The 26,296-nt window shown below is 41.8% G+C and overlaps 1 protein-coding gene across 2 annotated transcripts in view; it reads right to left on the bottom strand.

The window, feature by feature from the left end:
• Positions 1-2,944: 2,944 nt before the first annotated feature.
• taf2 (TAF2 RNA polymerase II, TATA box binding protein (TBP)-associated factor) overlaps positions 2,945-26,296 on the bottom strand; it is a 130,487-nt gene continuing 107,135 nt past the window's right edge. Inside the window, exons 23-26 of one of the 2 annotated variants that reach the window (XM_063067046.1) lie at positions 24,087-24,316; positions 13,459-13,611; positions 11,502-11,607; positions 2,945-6,898 (exon numbers count right to left, since the gene is read on the bottom strand). In XM_063067046.1, coding sequence (XP_062923116.1) covers positions 6,633-6,898; positions 11,502-11,607; positions 13,459-13,611; positions 24,087-24,316 — 755 coding nt within the window. In that variant the 3' untranslated portion in view covers positions 2,945-6,632. The remainder of the gene's footprint in view (positions 6,899-11,501; positions 11,608-13,458; positions 13,612-24,086; positions 24,317-26,296) is intronic. The other variant, XM_063067037.1, reaches the window with a different exon arrangement.

Genomic DNA, 26,296 nt, shown 5'->3' with positions numbered 1-26,296 from the left:
TGTAACTTAAAAGTTTTAGTAAGGGCTCAATTCACTGAGGTGTTTAAAAATATGTACAGATATGGAGTGTTTGCTGGCATTAGAAACACAGCCCGTAGACGCAATGTAATAAAAGACAGACAAGAAGATTTAAGGGAAAGTGGTCTGTCTAGAAAGCCACACTGAAGCGAGTTCAAAGATTTAAAGCTGCTTTGCATTGATACTTTGAAAACTGTACAAAGTAATTTTTGGAAGCACCCAGCATCGATGGATCAAAGAAGCTAAAGCAGCAGATTGGCTCTTAAAGTATTTAACAAAGCACAATGTAATAAACTGAATTACCACTAGAAAAAGTACAGATCACACCAAACTTCCCGTATTTGGTTATAAGATCTTTTGATATATTTTGCCAATAATTTCCAGACGGTTTACATCCTGTGGGTCACTGAGAGCAAACATAAAAAGTACTCCTGTAACTCAAGATCCAGAAGTAGGGATAACATCCAGTCAAAATCAATTAATGCGTAGCTGGCAAGTCTAAAGCAGATCAAATTACAAGTGAAATTAAAATCCTTGACTGCATTAAAAGCAAAGCTCAGTTTTGAAACAAGCTCCCTTCCAAACATACAACAGGGAAGTAGATGGGATTATTTCAATCCAAGGCTCATTAAAGATGTGACAGAGTCTGTCTTGCCCTGTGGAATGATATGAAACTCCTTTGACATTTGGTCTGCCATATTAAGACAGGACATGAACGTTTGTAGAGTAAAATCCACATAAACTAAATATCCACCAAATATTCATATGTTTACCATCAGTCTCTCTTCAACATCATGGTGGTCCACTAAAAGGTGTCCAAACTAAAGTCCACTAATGCATGATGACTAGGAAAGCACAAGCTCGCTTTCATAAAAAGATGAAAAACTCTACTTTGGCTACAGGCTTCATTGTTTCTTCTGAGCATGATTACAGCTTGAAATCATTTTCAGAACTGCTTCTTCCCCCAACCCCGTCAGATTTCTGAAGAGACAATGAACATTGCCTTTTTGCACTATTTATTTATTTATTATTATTATTTTTTCCCATACACATTACCGTCCTCTGGTGTTCCTTCTTCTTCCCCTTCTCCTATTGTCCATTCTCCTCTCCCATCAGATTCCTCCTTCTTCAGCTCTTTACCACTTCCACCTATCACTTCCCAGCTTCTCACTTCATACCCCCAACCTGGTTTCACCTATTACCTTCTAGCTTGTACTCTTTCCCCTTCCCATGCCTTCCTACTCTGGCTTCCGCAACCGCCCCCCCCCCTTCCTTTCCGGAGCTGATGAAGAGTCTCAGCCCAAAACAGACTGTTCACTCCTTTCCATAGATGCTGCCTGACCGGCTGAGTTCCTCCAGCATTTATTGCCTGTTACTTCATGCTGCTCTATCCGTATTTTCTGCTTTCTTTGCTCAATTTTCTGTTCTCCTATTTAGAATCAACTTGAATTTTCTTTCTTGTTTTTACCTGAAAGGACTCTCCAATTCCGAATTGATTCAGGTGTTTGGAACACAGGATCAGTACTTTCCAGTAATCTACAGTACTGTGCAAAAGACGAAAGCACATATATATAACTAGAGTGCCTAAGACTTTTGCTCAGTAATGTATTTGTTAACGTGGAGCACGGTGGGACAGGTAGCAGAGGAGGAGTGCCAGGGGCAGGATGTGGTGTGGGTGCAGACAACAGGCAAGGTTATTTGATTCCAAACAGTTGGTTTATTGATCATTACAGAATGTCTGTCTGGTGCTTCCCGCTCCCTTCCTCTTTTCCAAACAATGATTCCCCTCTCCCTGCCTTCTTCCCACTCTCAGTCCACAATAGAGACCCATATCAGAATCAGGTTTATCATCACTCACATATGTCATGAAATTTGTTTTTTTTTGTGGCAGCAGTACAATGCAATAAATAAAATTACTGCACTACAGTGCAAAAGTCTTAGGGAACCTAGCTATATATGTGCCTGAGACTTTTGTACAATACTGCAAGTAAATGGATTGCAGTATTCCTGATCTAAGTATCCACTTCATTTAACCTTACCCGTTCTAAAACTTTCACATGATTTTTTTCAACTGTAGGCTGTAGGTGAACTGCGCCTGATTGTTTCAGACTATGAATTAGATCTCAACTGTTGAACAAATTTATGATTAATAAAATATACAATCATCAGTTCAGCAGTTATTAAACGATGGATTAGCCACACAGTAAACCAAATTGTCATTTAAACATAACGTGAATACAGCCGAATGAGACAGTGCTCCCCTGGGGCCAAGGAGCAAAAACATACATGCGCATTCAAAATTGAAAGGAAGGGGAAAAAAAAACATAGTCAGGTAAGAAAACACACTTTTAGCCCAAGACCGAGTGGTAAATCCTGTAAATTAATGGTTCCCAGCAATCCAGACAGTAATTCCACCAATCCAACACTGGAGGGCAGCACCGACAAGAGCGGAAACACCCAGCCAAGCCCGGACACCACACTACAACACAAGCCCACGGCTTGAGGCCTAGTCCTTGTTACAAATGAGGTGATCCAGCTGCCTCCACACCAAACAAGGGGAAGCGGGCTTGTGGCAATCAATGTCCAACAGGGTCTTGTTTTACTTAATCAAGAAACAGTACAACATCCAACATGAATCCAAGATGTGAAGAGCCCAGGAATAGAAAATAGAGAATGAAATTTAACTAACTGCATCAATTAAAGCATATATTTGAAGAAATCTAAACCATGGGCTCCCATTCCCAACCTGGGATCCATGGACCCCTTAATGGCATTTGTCCATGACATAAAGGAGGTTGGAACTAATGATTGTATTTGGCCCAATTCAGTGTTCAGACGCTCAGCTGGGCTAGGTTTAAATAGAGAAAGCAATTTATTCATGCACTTCATAATGGAACAAACAAGCTTGTTCTTGAGTTTATTTTAGACCATAAGACCAAGGAGCAGGTCAGCCATTCGGCCCATCAAGTCTGCTCCGCCATTTTATCATGAGCTGATCCATTCTCCCATTTAGTCCCACTCCCCCACCTTCTCACCATAACCTTTGATGCCCTGGCTACTCAGATACCTATCAATCTCGGCCTTAAATACACCCAATGACTTGGCTTCCACTGCTGCCCGTGGCAACAAATTCCATAGACTCACCACCCTCTGACTAAAAAAATTTCTTTGCATTTCTGTTCTGAAAGGGCACCCTTCAATCCTTAAGTCATGCCCTCTTGTACTAGACTCCTCCAATAAATTCTATTCATTCACGATCTCAAATAGATGATAAAAGTCTACAAGATCTTTTATGTCAAAGAGAAAAAGGAGTACAAACTGAATTTTTGGGCCACTCCTTTGCTTGCATCTTTGGAAAAGCTCTATTTCCACCTTTAATATCTTTATTTTTTCCTTTCAGGGTTCTTTTGAAGACCCTGACCTGGAGTTACACACAGGCTTCGGTTCTTTGTGGGAATGGGACCCATTCTTGGGGTTCCACGACTGGCTGTTATTCAACATGCCAAGGGTTTGGCCTGAGGGTCTTGATCGTGTTCGGAATCCTAAGATCTCAGGGCTCTGGAAGTGGGAGAATCAGGGTTGGGGGGGCCGGAAAATCTTTCGCTGCGGGCCCAAAGACCTGAGGTCTTTGCGATCTTCGGACACAGAGCTCGAAAAAAGTGATGATACCGGCTTTTAACATCGTAAACCAGCTGGATTTTGTTTTGTCTCCCGCTCGCTGTGAAAATGGGGGACACCTCCCTCTCCCTTGCCAGGGAGAGAACCTGTGGTTTGTTGAGTGTCGGATGAAATGCGAAGACTTTGGTCTGTGCCTTTGCTATTGCTTAGCTCACGCTTTGGCTCGGTGACGGTACCAATGCGCTTTTTTTGCCAGTGAGGGGAAGGTGGGATTGTTGCTCGCTGCCGCTTACACGCGGGAGGGGAGAACTGGGAAGGGGATCTTTGGGGTTCTCACATTTAACTGTCGTTCATTCTTTGGGGCACTTCTCTGTTTCTGTGGATGCTTATGAAGGAAAAGCATTTCAGGATGTATATTGTATACATTTCTCTGACATTAAGTTGTACCTTTGACATGGAGACTATTATAGAATAATTGACCTATTAAACACATAGCGATCAATAACCAGCTGAGGAAATCAATGGGCCGAGCAGTAGAGCTGCATCTGTGGGAGGAAAAGAACTGATGTTTCATATTGAAAACCTGTCAGTTTGCTGTGTTATATTTGACATTATCAACACAAGGAGCATCAAGTTCCATCAAATATCAGTGATCATATAAATTTATAAACAATATTACATTGTATTTTATACAGTAGGTGCATTGTACTTGAATTATAAACTCAAATAGTCATAATGTACTTCCAAACTAAATGTCACAAATTCACATCTTCTAGTTCCCGTTCCTATAAACACATGAAACGGATTCTCTTTACTTATCACCATTACCTCCATGAGTTCTATCATCATAAAGACAGCTAAATGCTCAAAATAAAATCATTTTCTTAACTCTTAAGTATGCAAACTTATTCATGGTTCTAACTCTGCCATGGACGGTCCCCAGCCCGGCTGTGAAAGGAGGAAGGTTGGGCAAAGGAGCTAGCAACCCCACCCTATAAAAACCCAGAGCTACAGAAACACCAACAGAAGCTCCAAAGATCTCGTTCCTGGAAGAGGAAGGATCTTTGAAGATGGGCTACACCTGGGGACAACTTGAAAGGTTGGCCCAGGACAGAGGACTCTGGTGAGCTGTTGGTCGACAGCTTATACCCCAGTGGGGGTGATGGGATGGGAAGAAAAAGGAGGAGGAGGAGGAGAAAGAGAAGAATAGTTTTGGATTTTCATTATATAAGGCAATACTCAAAGTTATATTGTTAAGCAGAAAGGAGCAGAAGCTTTTAATTCCTGATTCATTGAGCCTACTTAGCAGATATCTGTGATGCTGAGATGATAAATAAAAAGCAACAATTCCACTTAGTGTTTCGGATACACTGGTATCCGACTACAATCCAGATCTAAATTAACAGAGAGCTGCACAAAACTCTGTAATGTGAATGTTTAGCTTTATTACAATATAGTAATACCTGGAGTGAAGGAAATAAAAAATGTTTACTTTTGAGTCCAACGGTAAATCGTTGACATTCTAACAGCCCTAAGTTATAATGCTCAGCACAAACTTAAATCACTGATATCGCAACTCAGTACACTCTAATCCCTGTTCAGATTTAGGGCACATACAGTGTGCCACATTCACAATGATCTAATGGTAATGTTAAGTTATGTATGGGAATATGTCCAGTTGATGAATTGCTGTTTCTTCAGTTTTAATGTTCAACTTCAGATTTGGAATTTCATTATTCCTATTTCAATGAAGGTAAAAAATGTTATTTGAAAACCTCAAGTGGCTGGAAGGGGACTACTGAAAAATCGAGATTTGTGGGTGTATTTGTGGGTGAACTGTTTTTTTTTCCCTCCCATGTATGATGAGGAAGTTACTTATTGAACAAGATTGGAAAGTATGAAGTTTGAATTAAAGTCTTGTACAATATTATTCGTGAACAAGTATTACAAGTAACACTTAATTATAATGAAGTAATCAAAAAGGTAACGAAACAATGAGGAGGAAAGGACATTTAGCCAATGAGGAAAAGAAAAGTTACTTGCACTCACAACAGACACAATCATGGAAGACAAAACACTTTATTGTACAAACTTATATGGACCCTAGGGCATTGTTATAAAACCTGGTATTTACTACAAATGATTCTTATACTTTAAAAGACCATGTTCCACAAGTCCTCAGAAGCAACTAAAAAGAATCAGCACCATCATCGTTAGCAATATATCACAAATGCCAATTACAGATTGACAGCCACTTAGGAACAATCTTTAAAATAAGTGAAAAGGAGGGGAGGGTCACTTCATTACTGGGGGTAGACTACCGCTAACTGGGCCTCACGGCTTTTTCTGGGAATTAGAAAAATGTAATAAAACAAGAATCTGTAAAATTCTATGCCACATTTTCTCCTCTCCTTATTTCAGCGTTACCCACCACTGTTTCCTGTCCACTGCTCCAACCTACCTGCATATCGAGGATGATCCATGGCATTTCACCACTTGCCTTGTGCAAGTTTCCACAGTACACTTGCTCAAGAATTTCTGAGTTGAGGTTTTCTTGCATTGCATGGTTAGTACCAATTAAATTCATTGTATCATGTTTACAATGAACATCATCTCACCAACAAACTTGTGCAGGACTCAAAAACAGGAAGTGCCATGCACAGCAGGTTCTACAAGCCAGTAAAACCACTGGAAAGTTATACTTTCAAAGAACAGTGTATGGCTACGTGGAAATGCAAGAATGGGGCTGGGGTGGAAAAGTTGTTGATTTTGAGCACTTTGTGAAAGCAAGGATGGTAAGTTTGGAGAAACCAGCAAACTGCAGTTTAGGTCAACTAAACCTGTGTGTTGAGGTACATATTCATTTTGTACATGTACATTACATAATACCGTTAGTTTCTAGGAAAGGTGGGCACAGAGGTTATCACTGTGGCCTCGCATTTGGTCCTTTTTTTCTTGCTTGGTTGTCCGGCTGCTTGGCCAATTCACCATTTCGTTCAGTCTGAAATCGAAGGAGAATTAAGAGACCGTCCACTAGCTGGGCTGTTTGAAAAAGTAAACAGGTCTTTTTCTTTATCTTTCCCATCATGTTTGTGTTTATGCTTATGTTTGTGTTTATGCTTCTTCTTCTTTTTCTTGTGCTCGTGATGGTGATGATGGTGGTGTTCCCCATGCCTCGACGAACTTGACTCTTTGCCAAGTGAAGGAACTGGGGTAGTTGGCATGGAAATCATGCCTGTTTCTATAGCTGGTGTTTCTTTCCCTATGGAAATAACAGACACACAGTGATGTGTTATGCTCATCATTTCTTACTCACTATCATATATTTCAATCCAGATTGACTGAATATCTGCTGATAAACTTATTACATGTAATATGCAAATATGTACACAGATTGTCCAAGCATGCAACATCAGCTCTAGCAGACTGAGCAGGTGAGATTGACAGCCAGTAAGACAGGTCTGTTACGCTTCGTGGAGAGCGAAGGGCATGGCAAGTCACAGAAGTACATCCACTGCAATCAAGGAAGACCCCAGTTGTGACAACTACTCCTACAACTGGACCCAGACTTCTGAGGTCGAGAGCGTGGAACTGCCCTGGTTGTCCAGCACTTTGCACCATCCTCCAAAAGCAGAATTTCTCAGTGGCCAACCATTTAAATTTCGATCCCCATTCCCATTCTGACATGTCAGTCCAAGGCTTTCTCTTTAGCCGTGCTGAGGCCACTCTTCATCTACTAACCTCCAGCCTGAGGGCATGAACATCGCTTTCTTCTTCCGGTGTTCTTTTTTCTTTTCCGCTCCCCACTTTCCTCTTCTTATACTCCCCATTCTGGGCTCTTGCCTAATCTCCTCACCTGCCTATCATCTCCCTATGGTGTCCCTCCTATTTCCCTTTCTCCCATGGTCCACTTTCCTCTTCCTTCTTCTCCAGCCCTTTGCCTTTCCCAACCAGATGGCTTCACCTATCACCTTCCAGTTTGTCCTCCCTCCCATACCCCCTCATGTTTTATATTCTGGCATCTTCTCCCTGCCTTTCCAGTCCCAATGAAGAGTCTCAGCCTGAAATGTTGACTGTTTATTCATTTTCATAGATGCCGCTGACTTGCTGAGCTCCCCCAGCATTTTGTGCATGTTTCCCCAGTTCTACAGGTTTTCTACTTTAAAAATTCTCCCACACAAATTTCTTAGTGCTATAGCAGTGGCCGCACTATCGGATTCAGGACAGTTTCCATGTCCTTATTGTGGGTTTCCATGTCGCTTACAACTTGGACTCAATAGTCACCATCAAATGTACAGAAGAAGAACTGCACAAAATCTGTCAACAGACAACCAATCAATCACACAGATGCACACAGGAACCATCATAAATTGAGTGCAGTAGATGATAATGATGTTCACAATAACAATAATGGAAAAATAAGCATCCACCCCAGCACCATTACCAGCACTGGGTCTTACCACACATCCCTATGAAAGTCCCTGTCTCCACTGGTGTAAAGCCACAGCTGTATCTTCTACCTTCCTACACATGTTGCTCTTGTAGGACCTTCTGGTCAAAGGGGGCAGCATCACTCTCTCCTAATACTGCCCATCTCTGACTGGGATTACCTGCCCCTGAGCTTGCGCTGGTTTAAACATGGCACCAGGGATGATAAGAAGGCTAAGAAAGCATATGATGTGTTCGTCTTCACTAATCAGTGGATTGAGACCAGTGGAGCTGAGAGGTAAACTTGTAGCTCTATAAAACCCTGGTTGGACCACATTTGTGTTCAGTTCTGCCCTCATTATAGAAAGGATGTGGAAGTTTTAGAGAGAGTGAAGAGGAGATTTACCAGGATGCTGCCCGAACTGGAGAGGATGCCTTATGAACAAAGGCTGAGCAAGTTCAAGCTCTTCTCTTTAAAGTGGAGGATGTGAGATGTACAAGTTAGATAGCCAGAGACTTTTTCCAAGGGTGGAAATAACTAATATGAGAGGACATAATTTTAAATTGATTGGAGGAAATTATGGGGGCCGGGGGGTGGGTGGCGAATGTGTGGGACGTGCTGCTAGGGGTGGTGGCAGAGGCATTAGGGGACTTTAGGAAATTCTTGAATAGACATGCATGTTGAGTAATGGAGGGTTATTTAAGAGGGAAGGCTCAAATTGATTTTAGAGTAGGTTAAAGGGTCAGCACAACATTGTGGGCTGAAGAGCCCATGCCACGCTGTAACATTTTATTCTCCACGTTCCAAGTCATTATTCAAATGAATGAGAGGCATTGACAATGGCTGGGAGAAAGATGAGCAGTTGTAGTTTTACAATTTAAGTCAATCATAATTATTTAATTGATTTTAGTGCTTGTGTAAACTTAGTTTAAATGCAAAGACAAAGTAATTACATTTTTTGTATGTGCTAAATGTTATCAATTATAACAGTAAGATGTAATGCTGTGGCTTTTACAAGACATTGACCAGACTCCACTTGGAGTACTGTGAACAGTTTTGGGCCCCATTTCTAAGAAAGGAGGTGCTGTCATTGGAGACGGTCCAGAGGAGGTTTACAAGAATGAACTATTCATTTATTTAGAGATGCAATGTGGAATAGCCCTTCTGGCCTTTTGAACTGCACTGCCCAGCAACCGTAGGTAATCCATGGGTCAGTTTACAATGATCAATGAATTTACTAACCTGTAGGTCTTTGGACTGTAGGGAAAAACAGGAGCACCTAGGGGAAACCCACACGTTCCAAGGGGAGGATGCACAAACTCCTCACTGAAGACGCCGGGATTGAACTTCGAAGGCACAAGCTGTAATAACTTCGGGCTAACTGCTACACCACTATGGTGCCCCACAGTGATCCCAGGAATGAAAGTGTTAACGTATGAGGAGCATTTGATGGCTCTGAGCCTGTACTCAATGGAGTTCAGAAGAATGGGGGGGGGATCTCATTGAAACCTATTGAACGTTGAAAGGCCCAGATAGAGTGGATGCGGGGAGGATGTTTCCAGTAGTGGGAGAGTCTAAGACCAGACGGTACAACCTCAGAATAGGATGTCCCTGTAGAAGGGAGGTGATCAGGAATTTCTTTAGCCAGAGGGTGGTGAATCTGAGCAATCCATTGCCACAGACTGCTGTGTAGCCCAAGTCACTGGGTATATTTGAAGCAGAGGTTGATGGGTTCTTGATTAGTAAGGGTGTCGCAGTTACAGTCACAGAGCAGAAGACAAAAGAATGGGGCTGAGCAGGATAATAATCAGCCATGATTGAAATGCGAAGCAGACCTAATGGGCCAAATAGCCTAACTCTGCTCGTTTGTCTTATGGTCTAAATGTTCATGACTAGGAATGCTATCAAGGTCCTGATCACATGAATAGCCTTGAACAGTTTGTGAGTCTAGGTGAGTAAGACATTGGGGTGGTGGGACCTCACTACCTGTGAAAGAGATTTCTGTCAGCTCAGCTGGCTGGCTGCGCTAAGACAGACCTCATGCTTCACTGGGAAACAGCTGCCTGCTTACAGTCAAGTCACCAGAGGAAAGTTGTGCCAGAACCTATAGTAGAACAAAGAACATTGATGGCCTAGTCACAGGTGGGTAACAATTTTTCAAGTAACAAAAGATCGGCCCAATGTTTTCTCCATTTCAGAAATGAAGTCTGAAATAGTCCAAAGAAATGACAAATTCTATTATTTATATTGAAAGCAATTTCAGTGGCCCATTGAACTCTCAGTTGGTCTGTTGTATATGCTGCAGACTGCGGATAATTGGCAAAGTATTTCACTATTCATACTACAAGCCAGATCTTGTTCCAATGGTAGCTGATGTTTTTCCAATTATCCATTGGCCTCAATGTACTTGACTGAGTTGGAGCTCTTCATTCAGCAAAAACAATAGTTCTTGTAATTCATTCCATATACATTTCAGCTATCAATTTTTTGGGAATTTTTTTTCTTTGTTTTTTTACAATAAGTAATGACTCTAAACTTTGTATATTAACTGATGTGACCACCATACAAGTTCATGCTTGAACAATGAGTCTACTAATCATCTACACAGATTCTTCCACATATCAGCTTACTATAACTGAGGACAACCTTTTTTTCCTGTTAATAAGACCATAAGATACAGGAGCAGAATTTGGCCCCTTGAGTCTGCTCTGCCATTTCATCATGGCTGATTCAATTTTCCTCTCGGCCCTAATTTCCTGCCTTCTTCCCATATCCCTTTATGCCCTGACCAATTAAGAACCTATGAACCTCTGCTTTAAATATACATAAAGGCTTGGCCCCCACAGCTGCCTGCGGCAAAGAATTCCAGATTCAGCACTCTCTGGCTAAAGAAATTGCTCAACTCTGTTCTAAAAGGATGCCCCTTTATTCTGAGGCTGTGTCGTCTGGTCTTAGACTCTCCCACCACAGAAAACATCCTTTCCACATCCACTTGATAGGCTTAAATGAGGTCACCCCTCATTCTGCTGAATTTTAGTAAATACAGGTCCAGAGCCATCAGACACTCTTCATATGGCTAGACATTCAGCCCTGGAATCATCCTCATGAACCTCCTTTGAACCCTCTCCAGTTTCATCACAACCTTTCTATGATAAGGGGGTTCAAAACTGCTCACAATACTCCAAGTGAAGCCTCACCAGTGCTTTAAAAAGTCTCAACATTACGTCCTTGCTTTTATATTCTAGCCCTCTTGAAATGAATGCTAACATTGAATTTGCCTTCCTCACCACAGACTTAATCTGAAAATTAACCTTTAGGGGATCCTACACAAGCACTCCCAAGTCCCTTTGTGCCTCAGTATTCTGCATTTTCTCTCCATTTAGAAGATAGACAACCCTTTCATTTCGGTTATGATTAATGTATCGGTTTCTCCTACCTGGTGTAGATGGTCGTTCCAGTATGTTCAGTTGATGATATATAAAGGCCTGACTATCGTGAACGGAGTCCATGTCAATCTCCTCATCCTCTTGAGAATTCGAAAACTAAAGAGAAGACAGAAAGAAGATGTTTCCCCTTCAAACTACAGATATAAATAGTTATGATTGGGAATTAAAATGTTAACTGTCATTGCAACGATCAGTTCAGTTCCTAGAAACAAAGCAATAATGTCTGTGAATCCACAAGTCCACTAGAGGCTGGAGGCCGAAGACAACGGCCTGTCCTGGAGTCAGACGACAGTGTACTTGCGTGGTGAGGAATGTCATCTTATTTCACTGTTCTTGCCTTGTTGCTAGGTACATTCTGTTTTGCCGTGTTCGGTCTTGTTCCACCAAACTGCATGGGCTTGGTACACTGGCGGCAGAATGTGTGGCAAAATTTGTGTTAACAGCCAGCACACTCTCGGGTGTGTTGGCTGTTAACACAAATGACACATTTCACTGTACGTTTCGACGTACATGTGATAAATAAATCTCAATCTGAGTTAACTTTTTAAGAATCCCGAGTGTGATGTAAAATACTTTATAAAAATCCAAATTTACCACATTAGATATGCAGGTATCCTTCTATCTTGTTGCTAACAGCCTCAAGAAACCCTTAATAGTCTTGTGAACGTGCCTCTTGTATGATATTAATTGGATGCTCTTACTCCCATCATTTTCAGATCACTGATCACTTGTGTTAATAACAGATTATATTATTGATATGAGCTGAAGCAGCTTAAAAAAAGATGAATATGAGAAGGTAACACTGGAATGGGAGTAAGAGCATCCAATTATTATACAAGAGGCATGTTCACAGGACTATTAAGGGCTTATTGAAGCTGTAAGCAACAAGGTAGAAGGATACCTGCACATCTAATGTGGTAAATTTGGATTTTTATGAAGTATTTCACATCACACTTGGGATTCTTAAAACTAGAGACATCATGTTGAAAATTGGTTAACAGGCAAATGAAAGAGAGCAAGAATAAATGGAATGTCAGTAAAATGTCAGGTTTTACGTAACTTGTGAGCTTGTGCAAGGATCAGCCCAGACTTCAGCTATTTACAGTCTTTATTAAGTTATTAACTTATCCTGCTGAGTACTTTGTTCAGTTCCCAACTGTGAGATGTACAGCGTGAATTCTTCACCTCATTTCAATTCTGCCCTTGGGGAAGTCAGAGGTAAGCTCTTTACACAGAGGGTGGTAGGTGTTTGGAATACCCTGCCAGGGATGGTGTAGAGGCAGATACATTAGGGGCATTTAAGAAATTCTTGGATAGGTACACACATAATAGAAAAATGGAGGGCTGTGTAGGAAGGAAGGGTTCGATTGATCTTGAGTAGTTTAAAAGGTCAGTACAACATCTTGGGCCAAAGGGCCTGCACTGTGCTGTAATATTCTACATTTAGACTGCAACCATTGCTTTCACTTCCTCTCAAAATCCACGTTTCTACTCAGGCTATTTAATAGAGATTGGCTCTAGCAGAGCTACAGGAAGAGGAATCGGGTTGGGTTTTAGTACAGGATAAGTAGTGCTCGGATCCTTTAGCCTCTTTCTTCCTTAGACTCGGAATTTATCCTATACTCCCTCACTTTTTGCTGCAGATTCTCACATCTTCTCTGAACACATTATTTTTCTATAGTTGTTGCATCATCATTGCTGCTGCCTTCCATTATTACCACTCAATGCTTGACAATCTAATTTTTAAATATCTTTTCTTGTATTGTACTTATTTAATACGTTCTCTTTTAATAACCAGCTTCTAACATAAATATCTCTTTTCTCTTTCCCCATAAATACTGATAACTGGCTAGATGTTTTCAGCAATCTATTCCTGTTATAATTATCGTAAAGAATTGCTCGCATTTCAGAAAATTAATTTCCAGATAATCAGAAGAACCTCCTTACTTTGATTTTTAGTTTAACTTTGCTGTTGTCTTCATCTTTTTCCAGAACTTGGCCAGGTTCCAGTGGAGAGCCAAGTGGAGTGTCAGCTTTTCTCTTCACACTCTGCGCTCCAGGTATAGTGGATGCAGGGTCCTTAGCAAGATGCTCTTCCTCCTGGGAAAGAACGCATGTTCATAATAATACATCTTTCACAGTTTGACAGCTCCTTGTTGACAACCGACAAAGGCACACCTCTAGGATGTGTGCTTAGCCTGCTGTTCTACACTCTACACCCACGACTGTCTGGTTAGGCACAGCTCAAAAGTCATCTATCAATTTGCCAATGATACACTATTGTTGAATGAATTTCAGATGGTGATGAGGAGGTGTGTATAGCGAGATAGATCAGCTGGTTGAGTGGTATTACTACAACCTTGTACTCGAAGTCAGTAAAACCAGGGAATTGATCGTTGACTTCAGGACGGGGAATCAGTGGGAGGAAACACCAGTCCTCATGAAGGGGTCCGCATTAGAAAGGGTGCTGAGCCGTTTCAAGACTCCTGGTGTCAACATCTCTGAAGATCTATCCCTGGCCCCAAAGATTGATGCAACCATGAAGGTAGCAAGGCAGTGGATACATTTCATTAGAAGAGATTCAGTATGTCACCAAAAATGAGCAAATTTCTGCAATGTGCTGTGGAAAGCATTCTAACTGGTCACATCACCACCTGGAATGGAGGGAGCACAGCACTGCACTGCACAGCACAGCATCGGAAAAATCTGCAAAGGGTTGTAAACTCAGCTAACTCCATCATGACTCCCCAGCGTCGAGGACACCTTCAAAAGGCAATGCCGGAAAAAGAAGGCATCCATCGTTAAGGACCCATCACCCCGGACATGCCCTCTAATCATCGCTACAATCAAAGAGGTGACACTGGAACTACAAGACACACACTCAGTATTTTAGGAACAGCTTCTTCCCCTCTGCCATCAGATTTCTGAATGGACATTGAACCCATGAGCACTGCCTCAGTATTTTTTGGGGTTTTTTTTTGCACTATTTATTTAATTTTTTAAATACACCTTTATTATAAATTATAATATATTTTATGCATTGCGCTATACTGTTGCTGCAAAACAACAAATTTCACAACACAGGTCAATGATAATAAACCTGATTCTGATTCAAGATCTCTATAAATGCTTCACAGATAAAGTATTTCAAAAGGAAAAATAAAGAATGATGCCTTGGTGCATTAAAAAGGACGACCTACTGTAAGTTCAAGAAACCTGAAGTTGTTTGGATGAAGATGACAATTAGAAAAGGAAAGAAACTACTTATAGGACTAGTGTACTGGCTCTGATGCACACAGTAAGATGGAGACTAAAGTAAAATTAGTGAGAGTTTGTCAGAGGTAGGGTGATAATCATGGGTGATGTTAATCTACATGCAAATTGGAAACATCAAATCAACTTTCAGAGTAAACTTAATATCAAAGTACTTATGTATTACAATGTACTAGCTCTGGATTCAATTTCTGGCAGGAATTCACAGCCAAAATAAGGAAATACAATAGAATCTATGAAAAACATACATAATTAAAGCAACACACACAAAATGCTGGAGAAAGGGAAGGAGGAGGAGACTCATTGGGAGGTATTAGACAGGTGAGAAGAGGCAAGAGGCCAGAGTGGGGAATAGAAGAAGGAGGGAGGGGGAGGGATATTTTAAAACTTAATTAAAGACTGACATCAATGTGCAAAAGAAGACACATTATGCAAATAAAAAATACTGAGAACAAGAGTTGTAGAGTCCCAGAAAGTGAATATGTAGGTTGTGGAAAGAGCCTGATGTTTTAAGGGTAATAACTGTTCCTGAACCTGGTGGTGTGGGACCAAGGGCTTCTGTATCTCCTGCCAGATAATAGTAGCAAGAGGAGAGAATGAAGTTGAGAAAATCAACAGATGCTGGGAATCCAAACACACACACAAGATGCTGGCGGAACTCCGAAGATCAGGCAGCACCTATGGAAAAGAGTAAACAGTTGATGTTTCAGGATGAGACCCTTCATCAAGAAGAGAGCTTGGCCTGTATAGTGGGGGTCTTTATTGATGAATGCTGTTTTCTTGTGGTAGCACTACACACAGGGATAGGCTAAATGAAGAGTTCAGATGCCGTTTCTGACAATGGCATGTTCGGAGCCAAGCAGAAACAAAACTATAGTAGCACACACAATGCAGGAGGAACTCAGCAGCTCAGGCAGCATCTATGGAGAGGAATAAACAGATGACATTTCTGGCTGAGATCCTTCATCAGTAAGCCTGGTAGAATGCAATGAGGTAGGATTAATTAGTGATCTCATGGCGAAAATACACCCAGGCAGAAATGAACATAATTCACAGAAATTTTACATTTAGTTTGTATAAGAGCAGTATGGGCTCAAGGTTGACATTTAAAACTTAAATAAGGGCAATTAAGTGACCAGGTGAAAAGCTAGCTAAAATGTTGGCAATGTAGATTAGTTGATCAATCAATTGAAATACAGTGACGGACACTGAAAAGGATCTGAAGAGTATTTGGAATAGTTATATTCTGACAAGGAATGACCAATGCCATGGTTAACCAAACATAAATTGGGAGCAGGGCTGAAGATTAAACAGAGTGTAAAAACACCAAAGAATCATTAAAGGTTTAATAGAAAAGGTAAAAATTTGGGTATGAGACAGCATTAGTTACAATTGCAAAAAAAAAGGTTTCTATTAATTTAGGAAAACAGCAAGGTATCATGCAATACACACAAAATGCTGGAGGAACTAAGCAGGCCAGGCAGCATCTATGGCAAAGAGTACACAGTTCTGTTTCAGACCGAGACCCTTCATCAGAACTTTTCCAAAGATTCCATGCTGTTCTGTACTCAGTTATTGGTGCAGAACTTGAATCACAGCCTTCCCATTCAAAACTGGAGAGCTACCTCAAAATGAAGACTGACAATCAGATAAACCCAGCAGATTGCATCACATTACTGTTTTATAAACAGACTGTATTCAGAAGAAAGTATTTTTAACATTTCACAACCTCCCAACGTGTTTTATAATTAAATTAGTAATCCTTCCTCGCCTTCAATTTCCTGCAAGTGTGACCTGATTCCAGCTAGGGCAAGTGAACATAGACTATATAACAGTACCAGCATAGTAGAGGCCTTTCAGCCTGTGATGTTGTGACCAATCTTATGCTTCCCTTCCACATAACTGTCCATTTTTCTTTATCCCTCTGCCCATCTAAGTATCTTGTAAATGCTTCTAATGTATCTGCCTCTGCTACTACACCCGGTTGTGCACTGTGCAGAAAAAAATACCTCTGACATCCCTTGTACTTTCCTCCAATCACCTTAAAATTATGCCTCTTCATGTTAGCCATTTTTGCCCTGGGATAAAGGCACTGGCTGTCCACTCTTATCTAAGCTTCTTATCATTAAGTCATCTGTCATTTTCCATTGCTCCAGAGAGAAAAGCCTGACATTCGAGACCAATAAAGAGGAGTGAAATCAAACAAGAGAAAAAGAAATAAAAAGGAAAAAAAGACTGCATTGGAAACATAATAGAAGGTCACTGAGCTGAAACATTGGCTTCCTTTTCTTGCAGTTGCTGACTAACCTGCCAATCATTTCTCATGCTTTCTGATTTTGCAATAGAACAAAAGGAAGAATATTTTGAAAACAACTTTCATGAATGACAACAACCAATTTTAATTGTTTCATGATAATCAAAAAGAAAATGCACATACTAGAAATATAAAATAGAAACAAAAAATGTTGGAAAATCTCAGCAGTTCAAGCCACTTCTGCGGGCCAAAGTGTTGACTCTTTATTCCTCTGTACAGACACTGCCTGACCTGCCAAGTTCCTCCAGCATCTTACAACATACAACATAGAAAACCTACAGCACAATACAGGCCCTTCGGCCCATAATGCTGTGCTGGACACGTACTTACTTCAGAGATTACCTAGGGTTACCCATAGCCCTCTATTTTCCTAAGCTCCATGTACCTATCCAGGAGTCTCTTAAAAGACCCTATTGTATCCGCCTCCACCACCGTCACCTGCAGCCCATCCATGCATTCACCATTCTCTGTGTAAAAAACTTACCCCTGACATCTCCTCTGTACCTACTCCCAAGCACCTTAAAACTGTGCCCTTGCGTGTTAGCCAGTTCAGCCCTGGGAAAAAGCCTCTGACTATCTACACAATCAATGCCCCTCATCATCTATACACCTCTATCAAGTCACCTCTCATCCTCAGTCGCTCCAAGGAGAAAAGGCCAAGTTCACTCAACCTATTCTCATAAGGCATACTCCCCAATCCAGGCAACATCCTTGTAAATCTCCTCTGCACCCTTTCTATGGTTTCCACATCCTTTCTGTAGTGAGGCGACCAGAACTGAGCACAGTACTCTAAGTGGGGTCTGACCAGGGTCCTATATAGCTGCAACATTACCTCTCAGCTCTTGAACTCAATCCCACGGTTGCTGAAGGTCAATGCACCGTATGCCTTCTTAACCACACAGTCAACCTGTGCAGCGGCTTTGAGTGTCCTGTGGACTCAGACCCCAAGATCCCTCTGATCCTCCACACTGCCAAGAGTCTGATCATTAATAATATATTCTGCTATGATGTTTGACCTACCAAAATGAACCACTTCACACTTATTTGGGTTGAACTCCATCTGCCACTTCTCAGCCCAGTTTTGCATCCTGTCAATAACCCGCTGTAACCTCTGACAGCCCTCCACACTATCCACAACACCCCCAACCTTTGTGTCATCAGCAAATTTACTAACCCATCCCTTCACTTCCTCATCCAGGTCATTTATAAAAATCATGAACAGTAAGGGTCGCAGAACAGATCCCTGAGGCACACCACTGGTCACCAACCTTCAGGCAGAATATGACCTGTCTACAACCACTCTTTGCCTTCTGTTGGCAAGCCAGTTCTGGATCCACAAAGCAAGCTCCCCTTGGATCCCATGCCTCCTTACTTTCTCAGTAAGCCTTGCATGGGGTACCTTGTCAAATGCCTTGCTGAAATCCATGTACACTACATCTACTGCTCTACCTTCATCAATGTGTTTATCATAAATTCAAATCAAAAATTCAATCAGGCTCGTAAGGCACCACCTGCCTTTGACAAATCCATGCTGACTATTCCTAATCATATTATGCCTCTCCAAATGTTCATAAATCCTGCCTCTCAGGATCTTCTCCACCAACTGGACTCACTGGTCTATAATTTCCTGGGCTATCTCTACTCCCTTTCTTGAATAAGGGAACAACATCTGCAACCCTCCAATCCTCCGGAACCTCTTCTGTCCCTAATGATAATGCAAAGATCATTGCCAGAGGCTCAGTAATCTCCTCCCTCATGTCCCACAGTGGCCTGAGGTACATCTCGTCTGGTCCCGGTAACTTATCCAACTTGATGCTTTCCAAAAGCTCCAGTACATCCTCCCTCTTAATGTCTACATGCTCAAGCTTTTCAGTCCACTGTAAGTCATCCCTACAATCGCCAAGGCCCTTTTCTGTAGTGAATACTGAAGCTAAGTATTCATTAAGTACCTCCGCTATTTCCTCCAGTTCCAAACACACTTTTCTACTGTCACACTTGATTGGTCCTATTCTCTCACGTCTTATCCTCTTGCTCTTCAAATACTTGTAGAATGCCTTGGGGTTTTCCTTAATCCTGTCCGCCAAGGCCTTCTCATGGCCCCTTTTGGCTCCTAATTTCATTCTTAAGCTCCTTCCTGCTAGCCTTACAATTTTCTAGATCTCTATCATTACCTAGTTTTTTGAACCTTTTGTAAACTTTTCTTTTCTTCTTGACTAGATTTCCAAGAGCCTTTGTACACCATGGTTCCTGTACTCTATCATCCTTTCTGTCTCATTGGAATGTACCTGTGCAGAACGCCATGCAAATATCCCTTGAACATTTGCTACATTTCTGCCGTACATTTCCCTGAAAACATCTGTTCCCAACTTATGCTTCCAAGTTCCTGCCTGATAGCTTCATACTTCCCCTTACTCCAATTAAATGCTTTTCTAACTTGTCTGTTCCTGTTGTCTATCTCTCTCCAATGCTATGGTAAAGGAGATAGAATTGTAATCACCATCTCCAAAATGCTCTCCCACTGAGAGACCTGATACCTGACCAGGTTCATTTCCCGATACCAGATCAAGTACAGGCTCTCCTCTTAGGCTTATCGACATATTGTGTCAGGAAGCCTTCCTGAACACACCTAACAAACTCCACTCCATCTAAACCCCTTGCTCTAGGGAGATGCCAATCAAGGTAAATTAAAATTTTTTCCATCATGACAACCCTGTTATGATTCCACCTTATTTTGTGTGTGTTGCACTAGTATTTTCTGAATTTTTAAAAAAGTACTTCTTTTCCAGCACATAAAAAAACTGAGTGGCAATCCAGGAACAATAATCTTGTGATATACTCAATGGAATTAAGAATCGGAGATCTTACTGAAACATACAATATTCCAAGTAAATTAAGACCATAAGACATAGGAAGATAAACAGGCTATTCAGCCCAGCAAGTCTGCTCCGCCATTCCGATATGGCTGATTTATAATCCTTCTCAACCCCATTCTCCTGACTTCTCCCTGTAACCTTTGCCCTCCTGACAAATCAAGAACTTATTAACTCCCGCTTTGAATTTACTCAATGACTTGGCCTCCACGGCAGTTTGTAGCAGTGAATTGCACAGATTCACTACCCTCTGGATAAAGAAATTCCTCTTCATCTCTGTTCTAAGAGGGATGAGGGATGTCTCTCTACTCTGAATCTGTGCCCTCTGGTCCCAGACCCTCAGCCTTTCAATATTCGATAGATTTCAATGCAACCCCCCCGCCCCCCAATTCTTCTAAACTCCAGCAAGCACAGGCCTAAAGCCACCAAACACTCTTCATACCCAGAATTAACATCATCTGCAGAGGCCACTTGATTTTACTGGGGAAAAGGGAAGATAATCTCAGGAGCAGGAGTCAGCCATTTGGGACAAACATTTTCTTTACACTGTTCACTGAAGAACAAAATTGGAGACTTAAGGGCAAGGCTGCTGTATTGTAGGGAACTGAGGATTTGTTGTATTCTGTGCTTTACCAAGATGTGGCTTACTCAGAGTATGCCAGCTATGGCGATCAGACCTGAAGTCTTCTCAATATACAGGACAGACTGAACTGGTGATTCAGAAAAGGCAAAAGGTGGAGGTGCGAGGTTCAGCATAAACTCCCTGTGGTGCTCCAACGTGGCAGTTTTGTTGTACTCATGTTCCCCTGGCCTGGAATTCTAACAATCAAATACTGAGCACTCCACTTACAAGGAAAGTTCTCCTTTGTGATCCTGACTGCAGTTTACATTCCACCAGTGGACAATTACAATCAAGCGTTTGAGATACGAATGATGTCGTCACCAAACAAGAAACAGTCTACACTGAGGCATTTTATATCATTGTTGGGGATTTCAATCAGGCTTGTTTGAAGAAATCCCTCCTCATATACAATCAGCATATAACTTGTAGGATCAGAAATCCCAACACACTAGACCACTGCTATACTAAGATAAGGAATACCTACCGTTCCATGCCCAGACCATATTTCGGGAAATCTTATCACTTGGCTGTCCTTCTCCTACCTGCAAACAGGCAGAGGCTAAAGAGCAAGGCTCCAGAGATTAGGACAATAAAGAGGTGGTTGCAGGAGGCAGAGGGATGGCTATTGGATTGCTTCGAGTCAGTGGCCTGGGCTGTGTTCAAGGACTCATCTATGGATCTGAATGAATATTGAGTGGTTGTCACAGACGTTATAAAGACAGTCATAGATGGGTGTCTCCCGACAAAATCACTCAGAGACTTTCCCAACCTGAAGCCCTGGATGAACCATGTGATGCGGAACCTGCTGACAGCCAGATCAGAGGCATTCAAATCAGGTGACCAAGACAGTTACAAGAGGGCCAGGCATAATCTCTGGAAAGCCATCTCATGGGCAAAGTGGCAATTCCTTTCTAAACTTGAATCAATGAAGGATGCTCGACAGCTGTGGCAGGACTTGATTGCTATATCCTCCTACAAAGTGAAATCAAGCAACATAGGTGACAACAGGGCTTCACTTCCAGATGACCCCAATGCCTTCTATGTTCACTTTGACAGTCAAAACATTGAGGAACCTTCAGGCCACAGCCCCCGATGACCTTGTCATTTCAGTCTCTGAAGCTGACGTGAGAGCACCCTACAGGAGGGAAGCATCCATGGAAAACATTCAGCACCAGGTGGGGTACCTGGCCAAGTACCAAAGACCCATGCTGATCAACTGGCTGGAGCATTCACTGCCTATAAAATTGCTTCCCAGTTAGGGCAGGTTGAGGGGCAACCTGCCTTTTCACAAGAATATCAGAAGTCTGACTACTTTATTGGGTACATCTGTACACCTGCTCTCTCACTGTAAATATTCAATCAGCTGATCATGTGGCAGCAAATGATGCATAAAAGCATTCAGACATGGTTAAGAGATTCAGTTGTTGTTCAGACCAAAAATCAGAGTGGGGAGAAAAAAGCGATCGAAGTGATATTGATGGTGGAATGACAGGGTGATTTGAATATCTCAGAAACTGCTCATCTGCTGGGATTTTCACACACAAGTCTCTAGAGTTTACAGAAAATGGTGTTAAAAAAAACACAAGCATCCATTGAACTACAGGGTGAAAATGCCTTGTTAATGATAGAGGTGAATGGCCAGACTGGCTGGTTGAAGCTGAGAGGAAGGTGATAGTAGCTTGAATAACCTCGCGTTACAACAGTGGTGTGTAGAAGAACATGAAGATACACTTGGTGTATAATGCCCCTTTGCTGATTACACATTAATAAACCCAGACAGGACTATTTGGTGTATGGTGACACCGTACTGTGCACTTTTAACTAGGAACTACAAGGAGCTTTCAAGATAACACGAAGATTGGGAGGAAAAAAATGTGCAATGATCTATGCAAAGATTAAAGGCAGCAAAGAGGATTTAAGGATAATGGTCACTGGAGAAGTTCCAGACGATTCAAAATAAAACATAAATCTAAAACTGGCTGGAACTGCAGAGTTTACCAGAACCAAGCCTACAGATGGGAAACCTTTGTGGCTGTACTGAAGTGTGCCAAATTTCATAAAGCAAACAAACATGGAAAAATAATCTTTGGTCTTGTAACTAATCCAACACAGTTCAAAACTGCAATGAATTAAATCAAAGGAAAAGCAGATATTCAGAAAAAAAATTCAAATGCTGAAGAAAAAAAAATTATTTTTCCCTGTAACAAAATACATCAGAGAATTGTTAGCAACTGAAAGGGGGAAAACAGGTAATCAAGAGAAAAACACCAGAGATTCTGCAGGTACTGGAAATCCAGAGCAACATATACAAAATACTGGAGGAACTCAGCAGGTCAAGCAGCATCTATGGAAATGAATGAACAGTCGATGTTCTGGACCAAGACCCTTCTTCAGAACTGGAAAGGAAAGGGAAAGACACCAGAATAAAAAACTGGGTGGAGGGGAAGCAGGACTAGCAGGAAGGTGGTGGGTGAAGCTAGGTGGGTGGGAAGGGTAAAGGGCTGGGATTGGAAGGAATCTGATGTGAAGGTGAGAAGAGGTAAGTGGCCAGAGTGGGAAATAGAAGATGAAAGAGGAGGGGAAAAGACAGAAAAAAAGGGGGAAAAAAATTACTGGAAGGAGAAATCGATGTTCATGCCATCAGGTTTAAGGCTATCTAGATGGAATATCAGGTGTTGTTCCTCCACCCTTAAAGTGGAAAGAAAAAACTGGGTATAGTAGGGTGATTCATTTAGAATGGCACAAAGCTCAGAGACAGAATGTTTCATTCAATTAACATCCAATACATATAGACAAAAAATAACTAATAATGTAAAACAGAGATGAGGAGAGATTTCTTTAGCCACAGGGTGGTGAATCTGTGGAACACATAGCCACAGAAGACCGTGGAGGCTAAGTCACTGGGCATATTTAAAGCAAAGGTTGATAGATCCTTAATTAGTAATGGATTCAAAGGTTACAGGGAGAAGACAGGAGAATGGGGTTAAGAGGGATAATAAATCAGTCATGATGGAATAGAGTTGCAACTCAGTGGGTCGAATAGCCTAATTCAGCTCCTATGTCTTATGATATTTAAACAAAAGAGAACTGATTTTAGAAGGACCTAACAAGAAATCCAGATGTTCAGGCTGGGTCAACTAACACCAAAATTGTTAATGTGTTGGTAGGATGGGAGGGATATTGGGTTGCATCACCATATCTTATGGAGGAGCCACTGCACAGGATTGGAAAAAGCTGAGTAAACACAACCGGCTCCATCATGGGCACTGGACTGCCCAGCATCAAGAACATCTTTAAAAGGCGGTGCCTTAAAAAAACAGCATCCATCACTGAGGACCATCATCACCCAGGACATGCCTCTGGAGGAGCCTTACCATTAACTGGGGGGGTCCACGAACTCCAGGTTGGGAACCCCTGCTCTAAATGAAGAAAGGTGTTTTTTTGCAGCATTTCTCATCACAGATATGAAAAGATAGAAAATACACAGTTTCCTTACATTAATCTGGAAGCCAGGTATTAATCCATGCATGCTTGCACCGCCCAGAGTTTCTTGGCCACTTGCTCCTGTCTCTGGAATAATAATAGGATTCAGCACAGTCTTCTTTTCCTTCAAGTTCAGAACAAGGCCCAGTTCCGGTAGAGGAAGGCATGAAGGTCGGCTGAGGCCAAACAAGGTATAGTACATGTCCACAGCATCACAGCGAAGTCTCCAGTCGTGGGAGGTTCCTTAATAACATTTACGAAAAAAAGAGGAACTTTTATGTTACCTATATTGTTAATCACAGCAGGTATATCATTGAATAAGAAAAAGTACAAAAATACTATAAGACCATAAGATATAGGAGCAGAAGTAGGCCATTCGGCCCATCGAGCCTGCTCTGCCATTCAATCGTGGGCTGATTCAATTCTTCCAGTCATCCCCACTTTCCTGCCCTCACTCCATACCCTTTGATGCCCTGGCTAATCAAGAACCTATCTCTGTCTTAAATACACCCAATGATTTGGCCTCCACAGCCACTTGTGGCAACAAATTCCACAGATTTACCACCTTCAACTAAAGTAATTTCTCCGCATCTCAGTTCTAAATGGACGTCCTTCAATTCTGAAGTCGTGCCCTCTTGTTCTAGACTCCCCTACCCTGGGGAATAACTTTGCCATATATGATCTGTTCAGACCTTTTAACATTTGGAATGTTTCTAGGAGATCCCCCCTCATTCTCCTGAACTCCAGGGAATACAGCCCAAGAGCTGCCAGACGTTCCTCATGCGTAACCCTTTCATTCCTGGAATCATTCTCGTGAATCACCTCTGAACCCTCTCCAATGTCAGTATATCTTTACTAAAATAAGGAGCACAAAACTGTACACAATACTCCAAGTGTAGTCTCACGAGTGCCTTATAGAGCCTCAACATCACATCCCTGCTCTTATATTCTATACCTCTAGAAATGAATGACAACATTGCATTCGCCTTCTTCACAACCGACCCAACCTGGAGGTTAACCTTTTGGGTATCTTGCACAAGGATTCCCAAGTCCCTTTGCATCTCTGCATTTTGAATTCTCTCCCCATCTAAATAACAGTCTATCTGTCTATTTCTTCCACCAAAGTGCATGACCATACATTTCCAACATTGTATTTCATTTGCCACTTCTTTGCCCATTCCCCTAAACTATCCAAGTCTCTCTGTAGGTTCTTGTTTCCTCAACACTACCCACTCCTCCACCTATCTTTGTATCATCGGCAAATTTAGCCACAAATCCATTAATACCGTAGTCCAAATCATTGACATACATCGTAAAAAGCAGCGGTCCCAACAGACCCCTGTGGAACTCCACTGGCAACTGGCAGCCAGCCAGAATAGGATCCTTTTATTCCCACTCTCTGTTTTCTGCTGACCAGCCAATGCTCCACCCACGCTAGTAACTTCCCTGTAATTCCATGGGCTCTTATCTTGTTAAGCAGCCTCATTGTCAAAGGCCTTCTGAAAATCCAAGTACACCACGTCTACTGCATCTCCTTTGTCTACCCTGCCTGCAATTTCCTCAAAGAATTGCAGTAGGTTTGTCAGGCAGGATTTTCCTTTCAGGAAACCATGCTGGCTTTGGCCTATCTTGTCACGTGCCTCCAGGTTTTCCGTAATCTCATCCTTCACAATCATTCCAACAACTTCCCAACCACTGGCGTCAGGCTAACAGGTCTATAGTATCCTTTCTGCTTCCTCCTACCCTCCTTAAATAGCAGAGTAACATTTGCAACTTTCCCGTTTTCCGGTACAATGTCAGAATCTATCGATTCTTGGAAGGTCATCATTAATGCCTCTGCAATTTATCCAGCTACTTCCTTAAGAACCCGAGGGTGCATTCCATCAGGTCCAGGAGATTTCTCTCACAGAAACATTCCGAATGTTAATACTAAAAATACTCAGCTAGGCCTAATCTGATTCTAACTGCACCATTAACTCATCTGGTCCCATTTTATCAGAACGATTTTCTTGATTCTGCTCATCGCTTCTCCACCTCCTGAGGATAAGGTATTTTCTCTCTTTGAGCAGCACACAAAATCCTGGAGGAACTCAGTGGATCAGGCAGCAGCTATGGATGGAAATGGAGTCAACTTTTTGAGTTGAGGCCTTTCATCTTGACTGGATGTAGTGATCTTGGAGCAATGAAGGTCTGGAAAACGTAGCAGGTGTAGAAAGGGGCTAG

This window comes from Mobula hypostoma, chromosome 1, assembly GCF_963921235.1.
Source record: "Mobula hypostoma chromosome 1, sMobHyp1.1, whole genome shotgun sequence".
Taxonomy (NCBI): Eukaryota; Metazoa; Chordata; class Chondrichthyes; order Myliobatiformes; family Myliobatidae; genus Mobula; species Mobula hypostoma.
This window is presented reverse-complemented; position numbering and strand designations above follow the sequence as displayed.